At 37.9% G+C, this 20885-nt stretch overlaps 1 protein-coding gene across 1 annotated transcript; it reads left to right on the top strand.

The window, feature by feature from the left end:
* Window positions 1–510: 510 nt before the first annotated feature.
* LOC120466673 (uncharacterized) lies at window positions 511–16170 on the top strand. Its single transcript, XM_089130832.1, has 3 exons — window positions 511–848; window positions 12382–12507; window positions 12673–16170. Exons 1-3 carry the CDS (start codon window positions 767–769, stop codon window positions 13572–13574), a joined length of 1110 nt encoding a protein of 369 aa, XP_088986958.1. The 5' UTR covers window positions 511–766; the 3' UTR covers window positions 13575–16170.
* Window positions 16171–20885: the final 4715 nt, after the last annotated feature.

Genomic DNA, 20885 nt, shown 5'->3' with positions numbered 1-20885 from the left:
TTCTTATGGGTTCCAGCCCATATAGGAGTGGAAGGTAATGAAATGGCCGACAAGCATTCAAAGAGAGCAACAGATAAAAGCAATATAGATAAGTACAGTAAAGCAGAGATAAAAAGTATAGTTAAGGCTAAAACTATTTTTAGCCTTAAAAAATTGTGAGTATACCTGAAACAATAGAGCAGATAATGTACTGTCGGAAATACAATGAGGCAAAACAAAGGCTCGTTAATGAGTTGAAAGCAAAGAAAATGTCTTTAGAAACTATAACACTATTGAACAGAAGTTCAAGGGAGGATTTTGATTTCTTACTTTCTTTTTTGAAAAGTACAGGCCTTTTAAAAAGAATATAAGAATAACTTAATTGTTTTTTTTTATTATTACTATTTTTTTTAAGTTATCAATATTTGTTGAATTGCTGGTATATTTTGTTTGTTTATAACAAGTAAAGAATATCCAGTAACTCCGTGCCTTACTCCAGTCCGGTGGTGGCGGTAATGCACAAGAAATAGTTGCTAACCGCCAAATAAGAAGTAGAAGAAGAAAAAGAAGGATTTTTCGTGATATTTTTGTGATTTCTTATCTAGGTGACAAATGAGTAAGGTTGCATTTTTTTACGCAATAGGCTAATAAGTACTTTAACGTTTTTGTAACTTTTTTTTTTTTTAAAGTGTTGGCAGTAGCGTTATTCAGGACATGCTGAGGAAATTCACATAATCTAAACGCAACGAAGACCCCTTCAAAACAAACAGCTAAAAGTTGCTTAGGGATGGAGTTCATTAAAGAGGAGAATTATGATATAAATTCAGAAGCATGCAGAGCGAAAGATGAAGATTCTGAGGAACAAAGAGGTTGGTGTGCATTCTTCATTCATTAATCACTGCTGAGGAACTCTAAAGCTCATGTTTGACAGCGGTGACAGAATGACAGAAGAAGCTTTAGCAAAGCTCACTACTTCAGAAGCTGCATACGTTTTCTGCCAATATGAATGAATTGCATCTTGTATGGTAAAACTTTGGTGTGTTTGTTGAAGCTAAAATCTATCTACTGATTTATGCATATATTCCTTGAAAGAAGTGGTTAGTAAGTATAATGAGCATAATTCCACAGTTTTTATGTGTTTTTTGGACGCATCGAAGGCATTTGATCGAATCAACCATTCCAAATTATTTATAAAACTGCAAGAAAGAGGGGTTCCCCTTTACCTGATAAGAATTTTACTTTTTTGGTATATACATCAAACCTTAAAAGTCCGGTGGGGGAAGAATGTATCTGAACCTTTCTATGACGAATGGGGTTCGACAAGGGGGTTTACTGTCACCTCTTCTCTTTAACCTGTACATGGATGGTCTCTCTATAGAGTTAAATTATTGTAAGACTGGATGTGTAATAGGTGATAGTATTATTAATCATCTGATGTATGCTGACGATTTAGTCATTATGTCTCCTTATAGTGCAGGATTACAACAGCTGCTTCGAATATGTTCAAGATATGGTGTGCAGCATGATATTAAATTTAATGTTGAAAAGAGTGTGATCATGATTGTTAGAACCAAAGAGGACCTTAAGTTAAAATTTCCTTCTTTTTATTTAAATGACCAAGTTTTAAATGTAGTAACTAAAGTTAAATACTTGGGTCACATTATTAGAAATGACTTAAATGATGACGATGACATACAGCGACAGTGTTGTAAGCTGTATGGACAAGCTAACGTGTTGGCTCGTAAATTTTATATGTGTACAGAAGATGTTAAAATATCTCTGTTTAGGGCATACTGTACATCTCTCTATACAGCTCACTTGTGGTGTAAATATTCTAGAGCTAAAATGAAAAAGCTCCAGGTGGCATATAATGATGCGCTTAGAATTTTGCTTAGGGTCCCGAGGTGGACAAGCGCAAGCCAGATGTTTGTCTCCAACAGTGTTCCCACTCTACATGCTTTATTACGGAGGTATATGTACAGTTTTATGTGTCGGCTGAGTGACTCAAAAATAGCATCATAATGGTGCTAAATAATATCACATTAAGTGATACAAGGTATTTTTCCTGTTTCTGGAGGCAGTGGAATGAAAGCTTATATGTTTTTTAAGAGAAATGTGTATGTTGTCTGTAAATTGATGTCTGTATGTATTGTTCGTGTTCTACTCTGTGTGTTTTTTGATATGGACCCATTGGTCTGAAATAAAGAGTAATTCAAATATCTACAGGAATCAGGTTTAAGGTTTTCGCCTAAGTATTATTTATACCAGGGGTTACAGATTTTCAGGTGCCACACACGGACCATCCTGGAGCGAACCTCTTCCAAAAATTTGGCCGAATATTAAGTAGCCTAAAAGTACTCCATTAATGCTGAGGAATAATTAAATGAATAATACAATATTTAGTTTCTATGTTTGTTATATTAAATATATGTTTTATAAGTATATTTGTGATAATGTTTTTTAATCAAATGTATTTATTATTAAGGCTATCAGATCGATTTTTTAAAAGTGATTTAGTCATTTTAAACTTATTAACTGATTAATTGAATTTAAAGCACTAGGCTATTTTCTAAGTTTTATAGCTTTTATTTATTTATTCATTTATTTATAAAGATTTCAGTGTAAATTTTAGAAGTTTCAAATGTTTTTTTATTCATCTACAGTAGTTAAATAAAATTAGATTTATTTATGCTTATCAATTTGTCATGTTCTACTGTGTTTATTTATTTAAAATATATTGTCTATTATTTGAATATGTATTACATTTATTTTTATTTATTTATTTTTGCTTTTCTTTTACACTGCTTTTCTGCAAACCTTTCCACTGACACCCTAGCACTCCTGGCCCCCAGTTTGAAAACAAAATGGTGTAGGCATTTTTACTCAGAAATGAATAGTGAATTTCACAAATAATTACAAAGAAACAGCAAGTTTCTACAGAAAACTACTTGATTTATTCAATTACAGGCCATTTTTGATTCTACCTTTTCTGTCAAAGATACTAGAAAAGGACAGTATCCTCACAACTATGTTCCTTTTTAGAAAGAAATGGCATCTGCGAGGAAACAGCTCTCATTAGTCACAAATGATTTGCTCTTATCATCCTATCGTGGTTGTATCTTGTTACTCGATCTTAGTGCTGCATTTGACACTATTGACAACAACATTCTTTTTAAATGGACTCAAATTATGTTGGCATGGCATTTGTGGAATTGCAATTCAACCAATTACAAAGTATTTATTCAATTTCTAAGAGAGAGAGAGAGAGAGAGATTATGACTGGTGTTGTTTGTTGTGAATAGAGGTCGACCGATATGTTTTTTTTCACACTGATACCGATCTTTTGCAATCCGGGTCGGCCGATGGCCGGTTAATGCTGCCGATTTATTTTGTCCGATATTTGGCCAGTATTTGCTTGGTTTTTTATTTGAAAGATAAAATGTAAAAGAAATGATAATTACTTAACATACACAAACTTTCTCAACAAAAACATTTATTGAACACTTGAACAATCTGCACTTATAAATTAAAATTGTATAATGTAAAAAAAACATATAAATAAATTGTATAAATGTAAAAAAATATATATATTAAATAAACAAAACGGGTAAGAAGAAAATAAACTGTCAAATATACTTTTCAATGAAAAAATAAATAAAGTTTAAAGTTTTTAGTGCAATTTACTTTGGAGCTAAATCTCCTTGTTTCTGAGGGAAGGAAGATTTGTAAACAACAATACTAAAAGGAATGTGAATAATATTATATTTAGTTTCAATCCAAATTCCAGACCCTGAGTCTTCAGCCTACCCATTCTCCACTGAAAGTTCTTAGGCTAATACTCCCAGTTTAAGAGCTGCAGGTTGTAGTGCAGGAAACACAACTTCTCTGCATGTTCCCCTGTGAGCCTGCTCCTCTTCTTTTCATAGATAATCCCAATCTCACTGAATATTCTCTCGCTGGGAACAAAGGAGGACAGTGGACAGAGGAATTTTCTTGCAAGTGGTGCAAGAAGATATAGGCGGGATGCATTCTGTTTTCACCATTCTAGTGGCAGACCAGTCTGTCTGTCAATCAGTGGCTCTCGGAGGTACTGATCCAGCTGCTCAATGATGTGTTGCTCATCATTTTTTTCAGCAGGAGTTCCCACCATGTGCCCCCAAAATGTTTGCGTACATCTTTTAACCCTCTGAGACCTAAGGGTATTTTTACAATAAATTTTCCGTCTGGTGTCATTTACTAAAAAAGCTTGTAAAACATCAACCCTTTGGTGCACAGCCACAGACAATTGACACACCTCTTTTTTTTCAGGACAAATTGAACTTTCAGCATATTTGTGTTACATTGATGTCACCTGAATGTAAAATAAGTTATGGGACCATAAAGACAAATGAAAAAATAAATCGGAAATGATATCACTCAAATATTTATTGAAATCACACACAAATAAATAAAAGCTAAGCAAATTTCCTCTGGAAAATAGTTTGTTCATGTCTTTGGAGTCCTGGAGCACAGGAATAAACATTATAACTTGTACAGAACAAAAACTATTGACATTTTTCCAAAAGGAAGTCCAGGCGTTTGGGGCCTCATAAAATTCACTGGTGCCAAGCCTCAAAACAGTTCCTATCAGCAATCACACAGAGGGCCACATCACAGGTTTTGCATTTCTATTTTATTTATTCTTTTATTTATTATGTTCTTTTTATTCTTTTATAATACATTTATACTACTATAATACTTTTTTACAGTAAATAAATAAATGGCACTTCAGCTGGGTCTATCCTGGTAATCTAGTTCCTCATCTGTCAAAAAGCTCTGTTCTCCTGAAAATCCTTCATCCTGCAATGCACCAAAATAGACCAGCGCTTTATTTACGTCCATTTCGCTGTGTTTCTCTGTGAATCGCGCGTCTCCGTGAGTCTCTCTATCTCTCTACACTATATCAGCGCTTGGTTCATGCGTAATGACGCACACCAATATTTACGACGGATCAGCCTGTAATTGGTCAAAAAACATCACGTGAAAATATCACGTGATATCCAGAATGTCCGCTAGCATTGAGCTAGCGGCAAAAATGATGGAATATTTATGAATTATGGACTTCAAGAGTATCAAAGTTTGACATAAAGCGTTTGGATTTATTGCTGAAATCCTCTGAAAGGAAGCACAAGTTCCAGGCTGGATAGAAAACCTTCTGTAAAGGCTAGAAAGACACGAATGACACCCCCGTGATGGCTAGCTCGTTAGCTTTCTGCTGGAAAAAACGGTAAGAAAATCGATAAATCTGTCATCGAGTTATGTAAACATTTATCGGAGGTGGCCTGTGACGTCGTCGACGATGCCGTCGGTCTCAGGGGGTTAAAGAAGAGGGACCGGGTTGTTCTTCCTCTTCCTCCTCCTCCACCCATCTCCGTTTCGGATCTGATTCTTGGACTCCAGTGATGGCTGTTGCACTGTTCAGACACGATGGCGTTCTCTTCTTTCACCCATTCTTTGGCTGTCTCCACTGCAAAGATCTGACCCTTATAGCGAGGATCCAGCAGCGTCCAAACATCTGTTCTCCTCCACCTTTGAATATCTCCTCTCCAAGCTTTGAAACATGGTTTCCCTGAGTGTTTTGATTCCACTCGTAGTGGGACCCTCTGCCTGAAGCACCATCTTCAGCACAGCAATGCTGGGAATGACGCAGGAGATGGACGCCTCGGCCTTACTCATCTCAAAAGTGACTTCCTCAATGGGGCCCAGAGTCTCGATCAAATTTGAGACGAGGGTCCACTGGTCTGCAGTTGGGGTTGTAAACTTTCCATGTTCTCCTGCATAAATGTTCACAGCACGCTTCTGCTCCAGCATCCTCTGCAACAGGTGTAACGTGGAGTTCCAACGGGTGGGAACAGCCTGAATTATGCTGTGCTGGGGGAGGTCAAGTTCTTTTTGAATGTCACTCAGACGCTGTTTTGGGAGCACAGAGTGGCTGAAGTGTGTAGCACATGTCTTTAATTTGGCGATAACGTCCCCCACTGCTCTCTGACTGCTGATGCCCTCATTTACCACAAGTTGTAACGTGTGTGCACTGCAGCTGAGATCTGGTATGTCTGCCAATCTGAGGCCTTTAATCATATTAGCACCACTGTCTCGGAGCACAAGCACAACTCTGTCGTTGGTGATGTCCCAATGTTTCAGCATGCTAAGGAGCATCTTGCTGATGTATTCTCCAGTGTGGGAGCCAGACATGGCCTTAACATTTAGTACCACTTGTTTTCTTTCCCAGTCACTATTAATGAAATGGCATGTTAGACTCATCAGTGATTCCGTCTCCCCAGACCAACAATCTGTCGTGAATGACAAATGAGGGCCAGCATTCTCTGGGGTGATCAGTGTTTTGATTTTCCTCTCCACACCTTTCATTATGTTTTCCCGCACGTCTGTACGGTAGTATTTTTCAGTCTTGAGGCTATACCGGGGTTCCAGTGTTGCAATCAAACGCCGAAAGCCAACATCCGAGACCACTGGGAATGGCTGGTTGTCTGTAGCAATCATTTCAAGTATTTGTGTATCAATCTTTTTTGACCTCTGGTCAGAATTTTGCCATTTTCTTTGTGAATCAAACATTTGTGCTACAGTAGGCTGACTGAGATTGGTGGAAGAAGCAGCCTTCAAGTGATTGCACATGTTTGTTGTATTTTTACTTTTGCCTTTCTCAGCCCCCATGCTTACCAATTTGCTGCATATATTGCATTTGGCCTTTCCTGGTGTTGGCTGGGTGAAGCGCTGCCATAAAGGGTTGGTTTTCTTTTCAGCCATCTGTAAAAAGGGGAAAAATAAAAGGTTATGTTAGTATTTTTGTATGATACCTTGACGTCATCTTCAAGTCATTTTTATTGATAGGTATAGATATAAAATCTAACAAATGTTTCATAATTCAGCTAATAATTCAGTGCATTGTAAGTAATATAATGCTAAAAACGTTTCTATCCTCTTTCTATTCTCTCAAAAAATGTCCTGAAACATGTGTTTTTGGTTTGTTTTGTTTGTTGACGGACAAAGACCTAATTATGGACATAATGGACATAACCTAATTATCACAAAAAAGAAGAAGAAAAAACTTTAAATAATTAAATTTTTATATATATATATATATAAGATTTATTATATTTTATTTAATTTAACTTATAACAATATCGTATTGCACTAGTTAATTGCTGTTGAACGACAAAAACAACCACCAGATGGGAAAATGATATTTTACAAAAACTTTAAATGCACCACAACGCACCGTCCGTCTGTTGTTCTTCAGCCAACGGCATCCCGCTGTTGGACCTTTTGTTCTACAGTGAAATAGTCACACTTTACACTGTTTGGCCACCATTTTAACCATGTTTGATCCAGCTACTAGCTATCGGTCAGTGTTGTGCCTGAACGTGAACTGAAAGTACTGTATTACTGGCTGATGAACGTTACTGTGAACGCGTTCATTCTGGTGTCTGTGAACGTGCGCTCTCTGTCAGTTTAACTTCGTACAATAGGGTGCCAGATTTCTATAGAGGCTTCCAGGCGAAAACCCGGCTGAAACGCACGTAATTACACTCACCTAAAGGATTATTAGGAACACCATACTAATACTGTGTTTGACCCCCCTTTCACCTTCAAAACTGCCTTAATTCTACGTGGCATTGATTCAACAAGGTGCTGAAAGCATTCTTTTAGGGCTGGGTATTGTTAGGTATTTCACAATTCGATTCGATTTCAATTCTTGAGGCTTCGATTCGATTCGATTTCGATTCAATATTGACTTATTAGCTTCGATATCGATTCAATAATAAGTAAATACACAAGTAATTAAGTGCCTGAGTATATTTTTAAGTAATGTGCGCAGTTTTACCAATGTTAAAGAACAAATTGACCCCAGCATGTTTGTTTCCAGTCATGGTTTATTCAGCAGAATACAAATTTACAATATTGTATGTGTTGAATTCAAACACAACTGTGACGAGCACTGTACAGTGCTTTAACAACACCTCTAAAGTGCAAGTAACTAAGTAGTAGAAAGTATATTTCTTTCTTCCTATACATTCAAGTTATAAACGAAATGTAAACAGAAGCACAAAATGTGCATACTCAAAAAAAGTGCAATATTATATTCTAATTATAATTTTGTAAACAATAACACTTAATAGCTGATCACACAGGCCAATTCTAAGGGGGAAAAAATACTAACCTTTTTCCCTCTCAGAAGTTTATATCTCATAGACTTTATATCATGCATTTCTGACTTTATATCACGCAATTCTGACTTTATATCATGCATTTCTGACTTTATATCATGCATTTCTGACTTTATATCACGCAATTCTGACTTTATATCATGCATTTCTGACTTTATATCACGCATTTCTGACTTTATATCATGCATTTCTGACTTTATAACACCCAATTGCGACTTTATATCACGCAATTGTGACTTTATATCTCGCAATTCTGACTTTATATCTTGCAATTCTGAGAAATAAAGTCAGAATTGCGAGAGGTAAACTTCCAATTGTGAGAAAAAAAAAGTCAGAATTGTGAGATAAAAAGTCACAATTACCTTTTTTTATTTTCCATTCTGTGGCGGAAACAAGCTTCCATAGTTCCCGGCTTACAGTGGAATCCAAAATGAGCCCAAACGTCGGCTTTTAATGTTGGCGGTGCAGTCTTGAATCAGGCTTGAACGGAGTGCAGCTGCTGTCCGTCATCGCGCTGTTTTGCTAAGGGCTAAAGCGCGACTTGTACAGCGCTGAACGCTCTCACTAGAGTGTAGCCCACAGCGCCGCCACTGGCCTGGATGGCTGAATCGATTCATAGGATTTGATGAATCGATATTGAATTGAGAAGCAAAAAAATTGCAATGCATTGATGAATCGATATTTTTACCCAGCCCTACATTCTTTAGAAATGTTGGCCCATATTGATAGGATATAGCATCTTGTAGTTGATGGAGATTTGTGGGATCACATCCAGGGCACGAAGCTCCCGTTCCATGACATCCCAAAGATGCTCTATTGGGTGGAGATCTGTTGACTGTGGGGGCCATTTTAGTACAGTGAACTCATTGTCATGTTCAAGAAACCAATTTGAAATGATTCGAGCTTTGTGACATTGTGCATTATCCTGCTGGAAGTAGCCATCAGAGGATGGGGACATGGTGGCCATAAAGGGATGGACATGGTCAGAAACAATGCCAAGGTAGGCCGTGGCATTTAAACAATGCCCAATTGGCACTAAGGGGCCTAAAATAAGAAAACATCCCCCACACCATTACACCACCAGCACCAGCCTGCACAGTGGTAACAAGGCATGATGGATCCATGTTCTCAGTCTGTTTATGCCAAATTGAGAAAACAGTCTTCAACTGTCCAATTTTGGTGAGCTCTTTCAAATTGTAGCCTCTTTTGTAGCCTCTTTTGTACATTTTCCTATTTGTAGTGGAGATGAGTGGTACCCGGTGGGGTCTTCTGCTGTTGTAGCCCATCCGCAAGGTTGTGCGTGTTGTAGAGGTCTTCACAGGTCCAAAAATTCATGCCCGAACCGGAAGAGACCCGTAATGTGCTACATCAAACCGACCCGGACCTGTCGTTCATTTAAAAAAAAACTTGGACCCAGACCTGTGCAGACCCGAGAAATGCCATAAATGTACTGCCCAGACCCGACCTGGACCCGTCTATTATTTGAACCCGGCAGGAAGACACAAACCTGACTGGACCCGATTGTCACATATTATTTCACACGAGTTGCGAAAAATAAAACTTTTGTCTTACCTAATTTTAGTAGCCGTCGTCTCACTTCCTTGTAACGTTACCTGACTGACTGTGATACATTACAATCCACCGACAAGAAAGTTCTACCATGTTATTTCTCTCGTTATTCCAAGCTTAATCCACTCATTATTTCAGCTTTAAAAGTCCACTTGATGTCACGGTGATGGATGAGAAATGCAACCTTGCACATGTATACATTCCGACTCGAGTTAACTCACATAATAACTAACTCTTTGCCCTTTTGAACTATAATAACGATTGCTTGTTGCTTGTTCAGCTTGATCATATCTGTGCTCTCTGCTCTTCATTGATTCTGAATCTGACCACCAAAACTTTAAGATTAAACAAGACGGTTCATTTATATTTTATAAACATTAGAGAAAATGTAAAGCGCGGTTTGGCGGAAGCTCTGCTCTGGTAGCCATAGAAACATGACACGCGCTTGAGATTACACGCCGATCGCGCGGGTATTACACACAATGTTAAACAGACCCGGGACCCGAAGTAATAGATTCTGACCCGACCCGGACGATCATTTAAAATATAGACCCGAACCCGTACGGGTCCCGGGCCGACGGGTCTCGGGTGCACTGTGAAGACCTCTAGCGTGTTGTGGCTTCACAAATGCTTTGCTGCATACCTCGGTTGTCACGAGTGGTTATTTCAGTCAAAGTTACTCTTCTACATTACATTTAGTCATTTAGCAGACGCTTTTATCCAAAGCGACTTACTACTGAGGATTAAACCAAGCAAGTTAGAGGGTTAAACTGTGGTCCGACTCTCTGTGGTCATTCAAAATCTCAGCATGTCCATCGAAAAATAGAGTAGGTTTGTCACCCCAGCATACTGGTCAAATTTGCCCCTTGGCCTCTGTTCATCATGGTCTCTTAATCGTACCCAAATACTGAATGGCTTCATCACTGTCTCCTCTCCACCTGTAAAGGCGGGCATACACTGTGCGATTTTCATCCGATTTTGAGCCAAATTCTGACTTGCGTGACTCTTTTTTGTGTCTGACCGATTTTCAGCTTTATCGTGCGTCGTTTGTTGTGCAGTGTACAGGGAGAAACGAGAGGTGATTAAACTCTCACGATCAACAATCGGATGGTTGGATGAATTTCTGGCATAACAGAAATTTTGGTCACTCCTTGTGACTATATCGCACAATTGAAGCAAAGCTACAAACCGATTGCCCTAAACGCAGTGTTTTTTCCCTCACTGCGCCTGTGCGAAAACCATTTCATCTGCAGCAAAAATAAAATTAAAATAAAAATCGTAAGAGGGAGATCTTTATGTTCTGTAGTTCAAACTAGCTACAAATTACTGTTGCATACCTCCAGTTCGTGTTGCAAAATGGATAATATTACCCACGTCTTCCAAGCCACCTGTGATGTAACGCCTCTTTTATTAATTTGTTAAACAATGTTTTTGAAATAAACTCTTTTTAATTTTCATTGATGATTAGTTATTGCAATGTTCAGACTGTTTATAGAATATTATAGACTGTTAATAGTTATTTTATTTGCCTATAATTCATTGTAATCGACCTAAATGTTTTAGACATTTTTTAATGAGGAGTAATAAGATGTAATAATAATATGTAATATTTTATTATCCTCACAGCACATTGGTTATGTGCTGTAAAAATATTGCGTGGAAAATTAATTATAATAGCGGATCAATTCAAAAATATAATTAGCCTATTGGCCTCCCCTAATAATGAGAATACAATAATACTAATAATAATAATTTAATCCATAAATTGGAACTGCTAAATCATCTTGATATTGATAGCAGATGCTTGTTTTGACAATATCTCTGGATACATGATATCATCTATTGGCGCAATCCAGGGGGTTATCGCAGATATTATACGTATAGTGTGAGCAGTGAAGTCGCAGCTCAGCGATCGGACCGTACAGTGTGGGCACATAAATCCTGAACTTTGGCTTTGCATGTGATTTACTCGTTGAGTGTGAATAGGTACCTTGCTGAAATCGCACTGACATCGCACGGTGTATGCCCGCCTTAAGCTTAAGGTGTGTGGTGGGCGTTCTGACACAATATGGCTGCCGTCGCATCATCCAGGTGGATGCTGCACATTGGTGGTTTTGGAAGAGATTCTCCCTTCCATGTAATCCACTTTGAGTTTAGAGAAAAGCACTATATATGTAACAAATTATTATTATTAGTGTTGTGCATCGATGACCAATAATTCCAGTCTGTACAGTTTTTTTTTTTTTTTTGGTACGTGGATTTCTCAATTTCAACTAGCATTTGCCTTCTCGCTTCAGTGTACTTATGTTGTACATCACAAGTACCTGGTCTGTTTTTTTATTTTTTTTTATTTGAAACTCTAGATTCACAAGATTTATGGGGATAATGTCACACGTTGCCCCACAATCAGCATATAGTAGACTCGGCTGTCCGTCCAAACCCTTTGTGACTTTGTCCACAGACTACCACAGACAGATATCATTAATGTTCAATAATTTTTATTGTACAACATCTAAAATTAGAACATCTGTTGTTCTCAAATATTATCACCAGGACAGTATTTTTGTGAATGATATGGAGTAATCTATAGCTTAATCACTTTTTTTTCCAGATCTGGTTCTCCATACCACAGTGAGCTGTGACATTGTAAAGATGGAGTTTATTGAAGAGGAGAATGACGATACGAGAATTTCAGAAGCATGCAGATTAAAAGATGAAGATACTGAGGAACAAAGTGGTTGGTGTCCGTTCTTGATTCTTTATCAATGACTTTTTTTTTACTAGAATCATAGGCCTTTACACATTTATAGAAGCAACAAAATAAAACAATAAGCTAAAAATAACAGTTACAGATAAAACTACATCTAAAAAAATCCATGACAGTTTTGTATTTTCTTTTTAGACTTGAAAGTACACAAGAAAATTGAAGAATTACAGGAAACGGAGAAGACACATCAGAATCAGGAAGCTCAAGATGCTGTAAAAGAACAAAGAACAGAAGCCAAAAAGTCTTTTACCTGCCCTCAATGTGGAAAGAGTGTCACACGTAAACAAAGCCTCAAGGATCACATAAGAATTCACACTGGAGAGAAACCTTTCACATGCCTTCAATGTGGAAAAAGTTTTAAATGTAAAAAAGGCTTTAGGTTGCACACAAGACGTCACACTGGTCAGGAGCCGTTCACGTGCCCTCAGTGTGGAAAGATTTTATTAAGTAAAAGCAATCTTAATTCTCACATGCGAAATCACACTGAAGAGAAGCCGTTCACATGTGATCAGTGTGGAAAGTGTTTCAAATGGTCAAATAGTCTCAGAGTTCACAAGTTCATTCACTCTGGAGAAAAGCCATTTGATTGCGATCAGTGCGATAAGAAGTTTTTTCAAGAATCAGATTTAAAGGACCACATGAAAGTTCACACAAAAGAGAAGCCTTACTTGTGTTCTGTTTGTGGAAAGACGTTTTCATGGCTGGACCGTTTTAAAGAGCATCAGAAAATACACACTGGTGTGAAAGACTATTTGTGCTCTGATTGTGGTAAAGCTTTTACTACAGCCACTCAGTTGAAAGTTCACCGAAGGATTCACACGGGAGAAAGACCTTACAAGTGTTCGTATTGTGAAAAGAGTTTCAAACAGTTTGGAGCCCTTCAATCACATGAGAGAATTCACACTGGAGAGAAGCCGTATCAATGCCATCAGTGTGGCGGGAGATTCGGCCATTCCAGAAGTGCACAGATTCACAGAAAGAAGTATTGCCCAAAATTAAATGGAAAGTCAATAAGATTGGAGAAAAAAAGACCATAAGAGCACAGTGATTAATAAGTGCTAAATTATTGCCCTTGTTTTACTTTATCTTTTTTTTTTTTTTTTTTAGTAGTAGTAGTAGTGTGGTTAAGGTTCAATTATTGCGGTCTTATTAAAATATTAAAATAATGAATAAAGGGTTTCCATACTGCAAAAAATGATCAGTCTTACTTTTTAAGGAAAATCTAATCTTTTCTAGTTGAAGGTGGTGCATAACATCTCTAATCAGGGCAGAGCAAATTTTTTTTGTTTCCAGTTGAGCAAAATCAATCTACGTGCCAAGAGTGTGACAACTCCAAGCACAATACACTGTTTTTTTAGATAGCTCCACACTGTCACTATTGACACCAAAAACAGCCATAACTGGGTCTAGTGGTTTTCCCAACACCTTTGACAGTAATTGAAATACTGAGATCCAATAATTACGAATATTAGGACACTTCCAAAACATATGTCCTAGTGATGCTGGCGTTGACTGCATGTATCGCATAATGGGTCCACAAAGGAAAACATCCTAGAGAGCTTTAATTTAGACAGATGAAGGTGGTGCATAACATCCATTAGCAATGATTTGAAGCATATTTAGTTAAGATGATAACTTACAATATTGCAAATGTTTCAAACAATGTTTAAATCGCGAGAAAATTTAGATTTTAACCAAGGAAATGGGGCGTGTGAGCAGGGGTGAGCTGGGAGTCGCCAGTCACTCGGGTCATATCCGCATTACCTCGTTTTCCGCTCGTACTGTGTGTAGTCCTGGACAAATATGGAAGTTGTAGTTGTGTGTTAGCGTCTATCAAGCAACAAACGTGAGCTTGTTTCGCGCATTTGTTATGGAATGGAGCACAATTATTCTTTAGCGATTGCACCTGGTCGACAAAGACAAGTCTCATAAACGCAAAGGTCAACGAACGGGTCACCCAAATCCCGTTACAACTCCAGGTATCGCACACCGGACTCGCACTTTCTCATCAGTGTATGGCCAGTAGGGCTGGGCGATATATCGCACGATATTGTTATGCGCATCTAATCAGTAAAGCCGGTTCCTTGATTAGTAGTAAATCATCTTCACCTGCTTTCAAATGGACGATATGAGTGTTAAATTAACACTCATATAATTAATAGATAATTAAGTGATTAATTTAGTGATGATTGAGCATTATTGAAGACACCTGATGATCACAAGCAGAATCACTGAAGGACAAAATCACAAATTGTAAGTCACCATTATAGATACAGTCGGTTGGTCTGGGAACGCCCCCGGGAACGCCCCGTCACGTGATGTGAATTTAGCCCGTGGGGGAAAACATTGCCTTGGCGCTCATTGAAATACATGGGACAATCATGCCGCAGAGTTGCTGTGTCGTTTTCTGTACCACCAATAAACTAACAAATTATAAATTGAAGTTCTACAGCCTTTCTTACATACATACAGGACCGGATAGGAGGACAAAATGGCAAAATTAATCATATCTTATTAGATTACTGTGTGAGTAGAGGTCCCAGTGTGATATAGTAGTAGATGTTTAACTCGTATTAGGCAGTGGGCCAGATTTGTCTGACGTTTATCCCTTACGAAAAAGAACTATAGTAATCCTATGGCTATTAGTATTCTATAGTAGTGTATAATCGACTGTGATGTTCTTTAATACCTCTATACTTCTAGGCTATGTCCCAAAATACTATAGTATTCCTATATGATTAACGTTACTATAATATTTGGCCTAAAATACTACAAGATTCCTTTAGTTGTTTTTCATAAGGGATGTCTCAGTCACATTAGCGTTATCAGCTGAAGGTTATCAGACTGCAGTCTGTGAGAATTCGGAAAACTGTCAGCAAAGTCCCTCTGCAACTTCGTAGCTACTACTACTGATCACCGTTTTACAAAAGGATTAATAGTTTGGAGTGAAGCATACGTACAATTGGTAAGTGACATGGTTTTATGGACTTTTATGGTTTTAGTAACTTATACGCAAGTTGTTTGAGTAATAGGCTTGTGTTGGCTTGTGTTGTCTTACCTGGAGATTCAACCAGATAACAATAGTATGGAAACGACACCTCCGGCCATTTGGTGGGCCATTGACCCAGTTTTTAATTAAATAAGGGCAATCATAACCTATTACAGTTAATTTTGCAATGTACCGTTGCCGGTCGGCAGGCATAAATGACTCGCAATATGACAATTTTGTCATTCAAATACACACGATGGTCGCGCTGCTTTCCCCCACGCCGACCACGCCCCCCAACTATGACGCGTTGCCGACTGTATGTATGGAGATCAGTGTTTGCTTTAGTTGGGCTCTTGACACTTATACTTTCACTTTAAATTTTGTTTGTCTGCTGCTATTGATTTAATAGCTGTCAAATAAGACATCTGTGATCTGATAGTGTTGATTATGTTTTGACATAATCATGCTTGATCTGAAAAATGAATTCTATTCAGGTGATTTGCTTTAATTTGTTAGCAACAGTTTTGTGGATGTATTGGATATCTATATTTTTCTTATAACTTAAATTTTTTTTTTTTTTTAAATTCTTTATTTATATTCAGCAAGAAATAATTACAGAATAAAAGTGATGATGAAGAACTTTACATTTGCTGTTGTTTTTTTAGAACAGTACATATATATACTTTGAACAAATAGGGAGAGATAAAGTTGTGCATTACAAAGTATACAAATTATATATTTAACCACTTTGTGGGAGCCATGATAGAGGAGGATAGATAAGAAGACAGGACAATAAAGCATCGGATCATTAAATCAACACCTCTACGAAGTCTGGTCTTAAGGGCTTTACAAATTTAACCCTATAACTTAAAATTTTTAATATATATTCTGATCAAATCACTCTCATCTTTATTTAGAAACACAGATATCAATAATCAGCCTGTGTATCTCAATTGTGGTGACAAAATTAATCATTGTTGCCACTAATCACAACTCATTAATGGCTCCCATCATGCATTGCGGTTTGAATAAATTACGACCTGAATTGTCTATGTCAGGGGTGCCCAACCCTGCTCCTGCCGATCGACTGTCCTGCACATTTCATCTCCAACCCTAATTAAACACACCTGCCTTTAATTTCAAAGTGACCCATATAGTACTCTATTGTCTGGAAAACATTAAAAAGTGAAATGTTTCTATGTCCAGTATTGAAATTCCATTTAGTTTAAAACCACTTATCATGGAAGTACAGAAAAGTTATACTAACCTCTCCCACCAAAAGATTGTGAGGCTTCAATGTAATAAATTCCTTGTGTCCAAGAGACACCCTCCAGGTCGTGTTGTTTGCTGATTTTTGGACAGCAACAATCACCTCACAACGTTTCTTGGTCCACAGATCTTTTGCCTGTAACCACAAAGGCAAAACAAGCAGTGATTTTTACATGAAATACTTAAAAATACTGTAGTGTACTTTTTCAAAGTAATGTAATAAATATATTGCACATTGAATTGGACATACCTGTAAATATATTGGAGTTGTCTCCAAAGTAGCTGAAACATCATTGCCCTTATCAGTGTAAGTATCATGTCCAGCAGCCCCTGTGGTGGTCAGTGTGGACAAGTCTACCTTCTCGATGCTGGAAGTTTTCAATTGTGTTTCACTGTGATTATTAGTATCTTCTTTGTCTGTGTGTTTTTGGGAGCAGATAAAGCCTCTCCAAGCTTTGAAGTAGGTTCCTGTTTTGTATTCGTTTTTGGGACAGTTGTGGAGATGTCTTTCATCTCAGTCCTTGAGTCTGTGAGTTTCTTTTCACTAGCTTGATTCATTGCAGTCGTGCCGTGACTTTTGTACTTCCTTGGCTGCTTCTTTTTAGGACCTGGTATTGATTCAGGGACAGAGTAAAACTTGGACTGTCCCAGTTTGGAGCCAGTCTTTTCCTCTTTCTTGGCCCATGATTCCTCAGAGAATTTGATGTCTTTTAAATTCAGAGGTTTGTTGAGGAGTTTTTGTGAAAAGCCATGCTGCATTAGTGTTCAATGTACCTTCCTTGCAGAGAAGTATCCATTTTTCGGACAAAGTTGCCTGGTCGCAGTCTGCGTGCCTTCATTAGGATGTGTTGCTTAACAATGGCAAACCATCCTTCTACATGGCAATTCGTTTCTCGTGTCTTGATGTCTGGATCGATTGGAAAGATGGCCATGTATGTTTTAAAAAGCATTTGAATGATGCTTGGACAGAAGTACAAGTTTACTTCTGGAGACTCTACCTCTTCACCGACTGCTGTGATTGCCTTATCAAAAACACTTCTGAACAAAGATGAAAAGCGAGACCTTCCCACAATTGTTCTGGACTGCTCATCCTCATCATCTGAAACATTCATCTGGACTCGGTTTTCAGTCATGTCTTTGTCCAGGGTGAAGCACTGAATGAGTCTCTTTGAAGAGCCTCTAGACTGTCTTCTACCGAAGCAGTCTTTGTCCTTGTATGTAGGATAATGCAGAGAGCCTGAAAGATCTGAATGGCTTCATCCAGAGTCTGGCAATTTTGCAACCTTGCGAACACAAAAATCACAAACTCCCTGTGTCCCTTGTCTGTCACATGCCTGCAAATGGCCTGGGCAACAGCCTTAAGAACATGGGCTGAGCAAAGGTGTATCAGGGTGAAGCTTTTGGTTTCCATCCACTTCTCTTTGCCCCAGCACATATCAAAACATCTGTCAAGGTATGACAGAACGCTCTCTCTGTTGAAAGCTATAGAACAGCTTGTATAAGTGCCCAACTGTAGTCTGTTTCCACATACTTGATTGTCAGTGTAGTGAACTTTGACAGGTTGTGCACAAACTGCATTAGCCAGAAAGAAATAGATGGCACAGTGTGGTCATTTTGGACAGCATTTCAGCAACAGGCAAAGGTGGTGCGCCATGGCCTTGACCTGCCAAAATGAGGGCATAGTAAAGAACTATCTTTTTCTGTTCTGCTATTTTAGACACCACAGTTCCAGTGGCATCCAAATAGAGTGTTACCGGTGACTTTTTCCTCATGTGTGTCACTAGGATTGAAATTCCCTTTTCAGTGTACATGTGACAGCTGAAAGGATCCACCTGGAAGTTCTGAATGTAGCCTGGCAAATGTCGGTAATTGGTGTCACATTCTTTCATAATTCGTTGGGTTAAATGCATTTCCAACAAGACATTGTCATGTAGTGATGCAGCCTTTTTTACCTCAGAGGAAATTACTTTTAGGATGTCTCTGTTAAGAGACCTTGTTAAATTCCCAGCCATTTTTTCTTCCACAGGAGTCCACCTGAGCTTACTGTAGTACTCTCACTACTTTATGGATGACTTTTGCAATTTTTCCCCTACGGACATTGGATGCCTGGCGTTTTCGTGTGTGTTCTTTTAAATGGCAGATTGGTCCACGGCGATAAACAGTCATGAAAACTTTTCTCTGCATGATTCTGGGTTTTCTCTTCATTATAAAGACGTACTAAGCTTTGCACGTTGGAAATGTGCAAACAGCACGAATGTTTAAAAAGGCACAATTTCTTTTCCTGCTATGCATCAGTCTGGCATTTTGGTACTTGAAGGCAAGTACACAGTTAGGGTTCACTTTGTTGATTTCCTCATATATGACATGAGTCCACGGTTTCCTTAATTTCACTAAACCTATTGTTGGTTTTATTGCTCTCCATTTCTTCTTGTCAAGTGAAATCTTAAAGGTTTCGGAACAGAACAAACCTTTCGAACCTTCTTTGGCTTTCCCTGTGGTAGAATCTCATCTTTAACATTTTCTGTAGCTGTAACCAAGGAGTCCAAAACATCTTTAGCTGTTAGTGACTCATGTTCGAGGTCCATCCTTTCCTTGGTAAGATCCAGGGGCGTGGCCACAAGGGTGGCTTTGCCACCCCATTTGCCACCCCAGATGACAGGTCGGATATGGAGGGCGTCGGTTTATCTTCCCCCCATCGGCTTAAAAAAAAGTTGGCTACTTCAATCGATAATTTGGGTCACGAAAAGTATTTATCAAATATGATCTATAATTCACAATAGTTTTAAGTCTGATGTCTTTATTGTGTAGATAAAGTGCATTTCTGGGCTAGTGTAAAAAGGCAGAGAGGAAGAACTCGTCTCGGAGGAAGAATCAAGCGCTCGTCTCTTCCAGACTGGACTCCAGAGGCGAGTAGCCTACAGTTGTGAGAATCTCCATGGATACGAAAGCAAAATTTTAATTTGAATCACATATTCTGACAGGTGTAATGATATTGAAATTGTCATTCAAATCACAGTGATTTGACAGACAAAACTTGACAAAAAAAGCATGTGGAGAACTTATATGTGTTTATTATAAAAATGTTTTTAAATTAATGTACTAAAAGCTTTTTATGTAATATTACATAAATACAAAGTTATCGTTAGCTCATAGGCCTACGACGACATTGTCCGTGACAACACAAGTGGATTTTTTTGAAGGGGCAAGTAAAAGACATTTACTTGCCTGATCGGACAAGTAGCATGATTAAAACTTCAGTGATAAATAATAACTTGGAGAAAAGCGAGAACGGTTCTGATATTATTAACAGTTCTGATTACAAATGGATGACAGCGCATTTCTGGTAAAGCTGAGGCCAGCGCAGCCTGCCTCTTTGTGGGAGACTTTAATGAGCGTAACTAAACACACAGAAGAAACATTCAAAATGTTGAGTTTAATATTAATAACATGACTATGTTTTGCAGAATATTATAATGATTGCAAATGTTGCATTGATTTAAGTTAAAAAACAGGTTGTTCATATTAAGTTACTTGCATTTTAAACACAACATTATTGACTGTTTTTGTTCAATTTTACCATCGAAAATAGTTCTAAACAAAGAAAAACAGCATTCAACGGTGTTTTACTAAATGATTCATCGTTTTGAATGAATCAGGTGAATCAATGACTCAGTTATTAGGCTCAGTTATAAGTGACTTGCTGCCACCTACTGGCAGTTTAGTTTCATGTTCAAAAGTATCATACATATTTTTTTTCCCAAATTGTCTTATTTGTATGGTTAAATTAAAACATTAATCTTATAACATTATGCATTGCATTTGTAATTTCACAGTATACATTATTTAATTTGATTGGTATATTGCTATAGGGCGGTTTCCTGGACAGGGTTTAAATTAAGCCTGGAGTAGGCCTTAATCTAGAATAGTTAATCGTGTCTTAAAAAATGGCTTTTTGTAACACAGATTAAGTACACTTGGACTATGGAGTCCTGAAGTAAAATAAATCAGATTAAATTAAGACCAACTGTGCTAATCTGAATCAGCATGACAGAGGTTGCCTATAAAACATGGAATGTACCAGGAAAAGCAT

The sequence above is a fragment of the Pimephales promelas genome, chromosome 5, assembly GCF_988280905.1.
Source record: "Pimephales promelas chromosome 5, fPimPro1.hap1.1, whole genome shotgun sequence".
NCBI classification, from domain to species: domain Eukaryota; kingdom Metazoa; phylum Chordata; class Actinopteri; order Cypriniformes; family Leuciscidae; genus Pimephales; species Pimephales promelas.
This window is presented reverse-complemented; position numbering and strand designations above follow the sequence as displayed.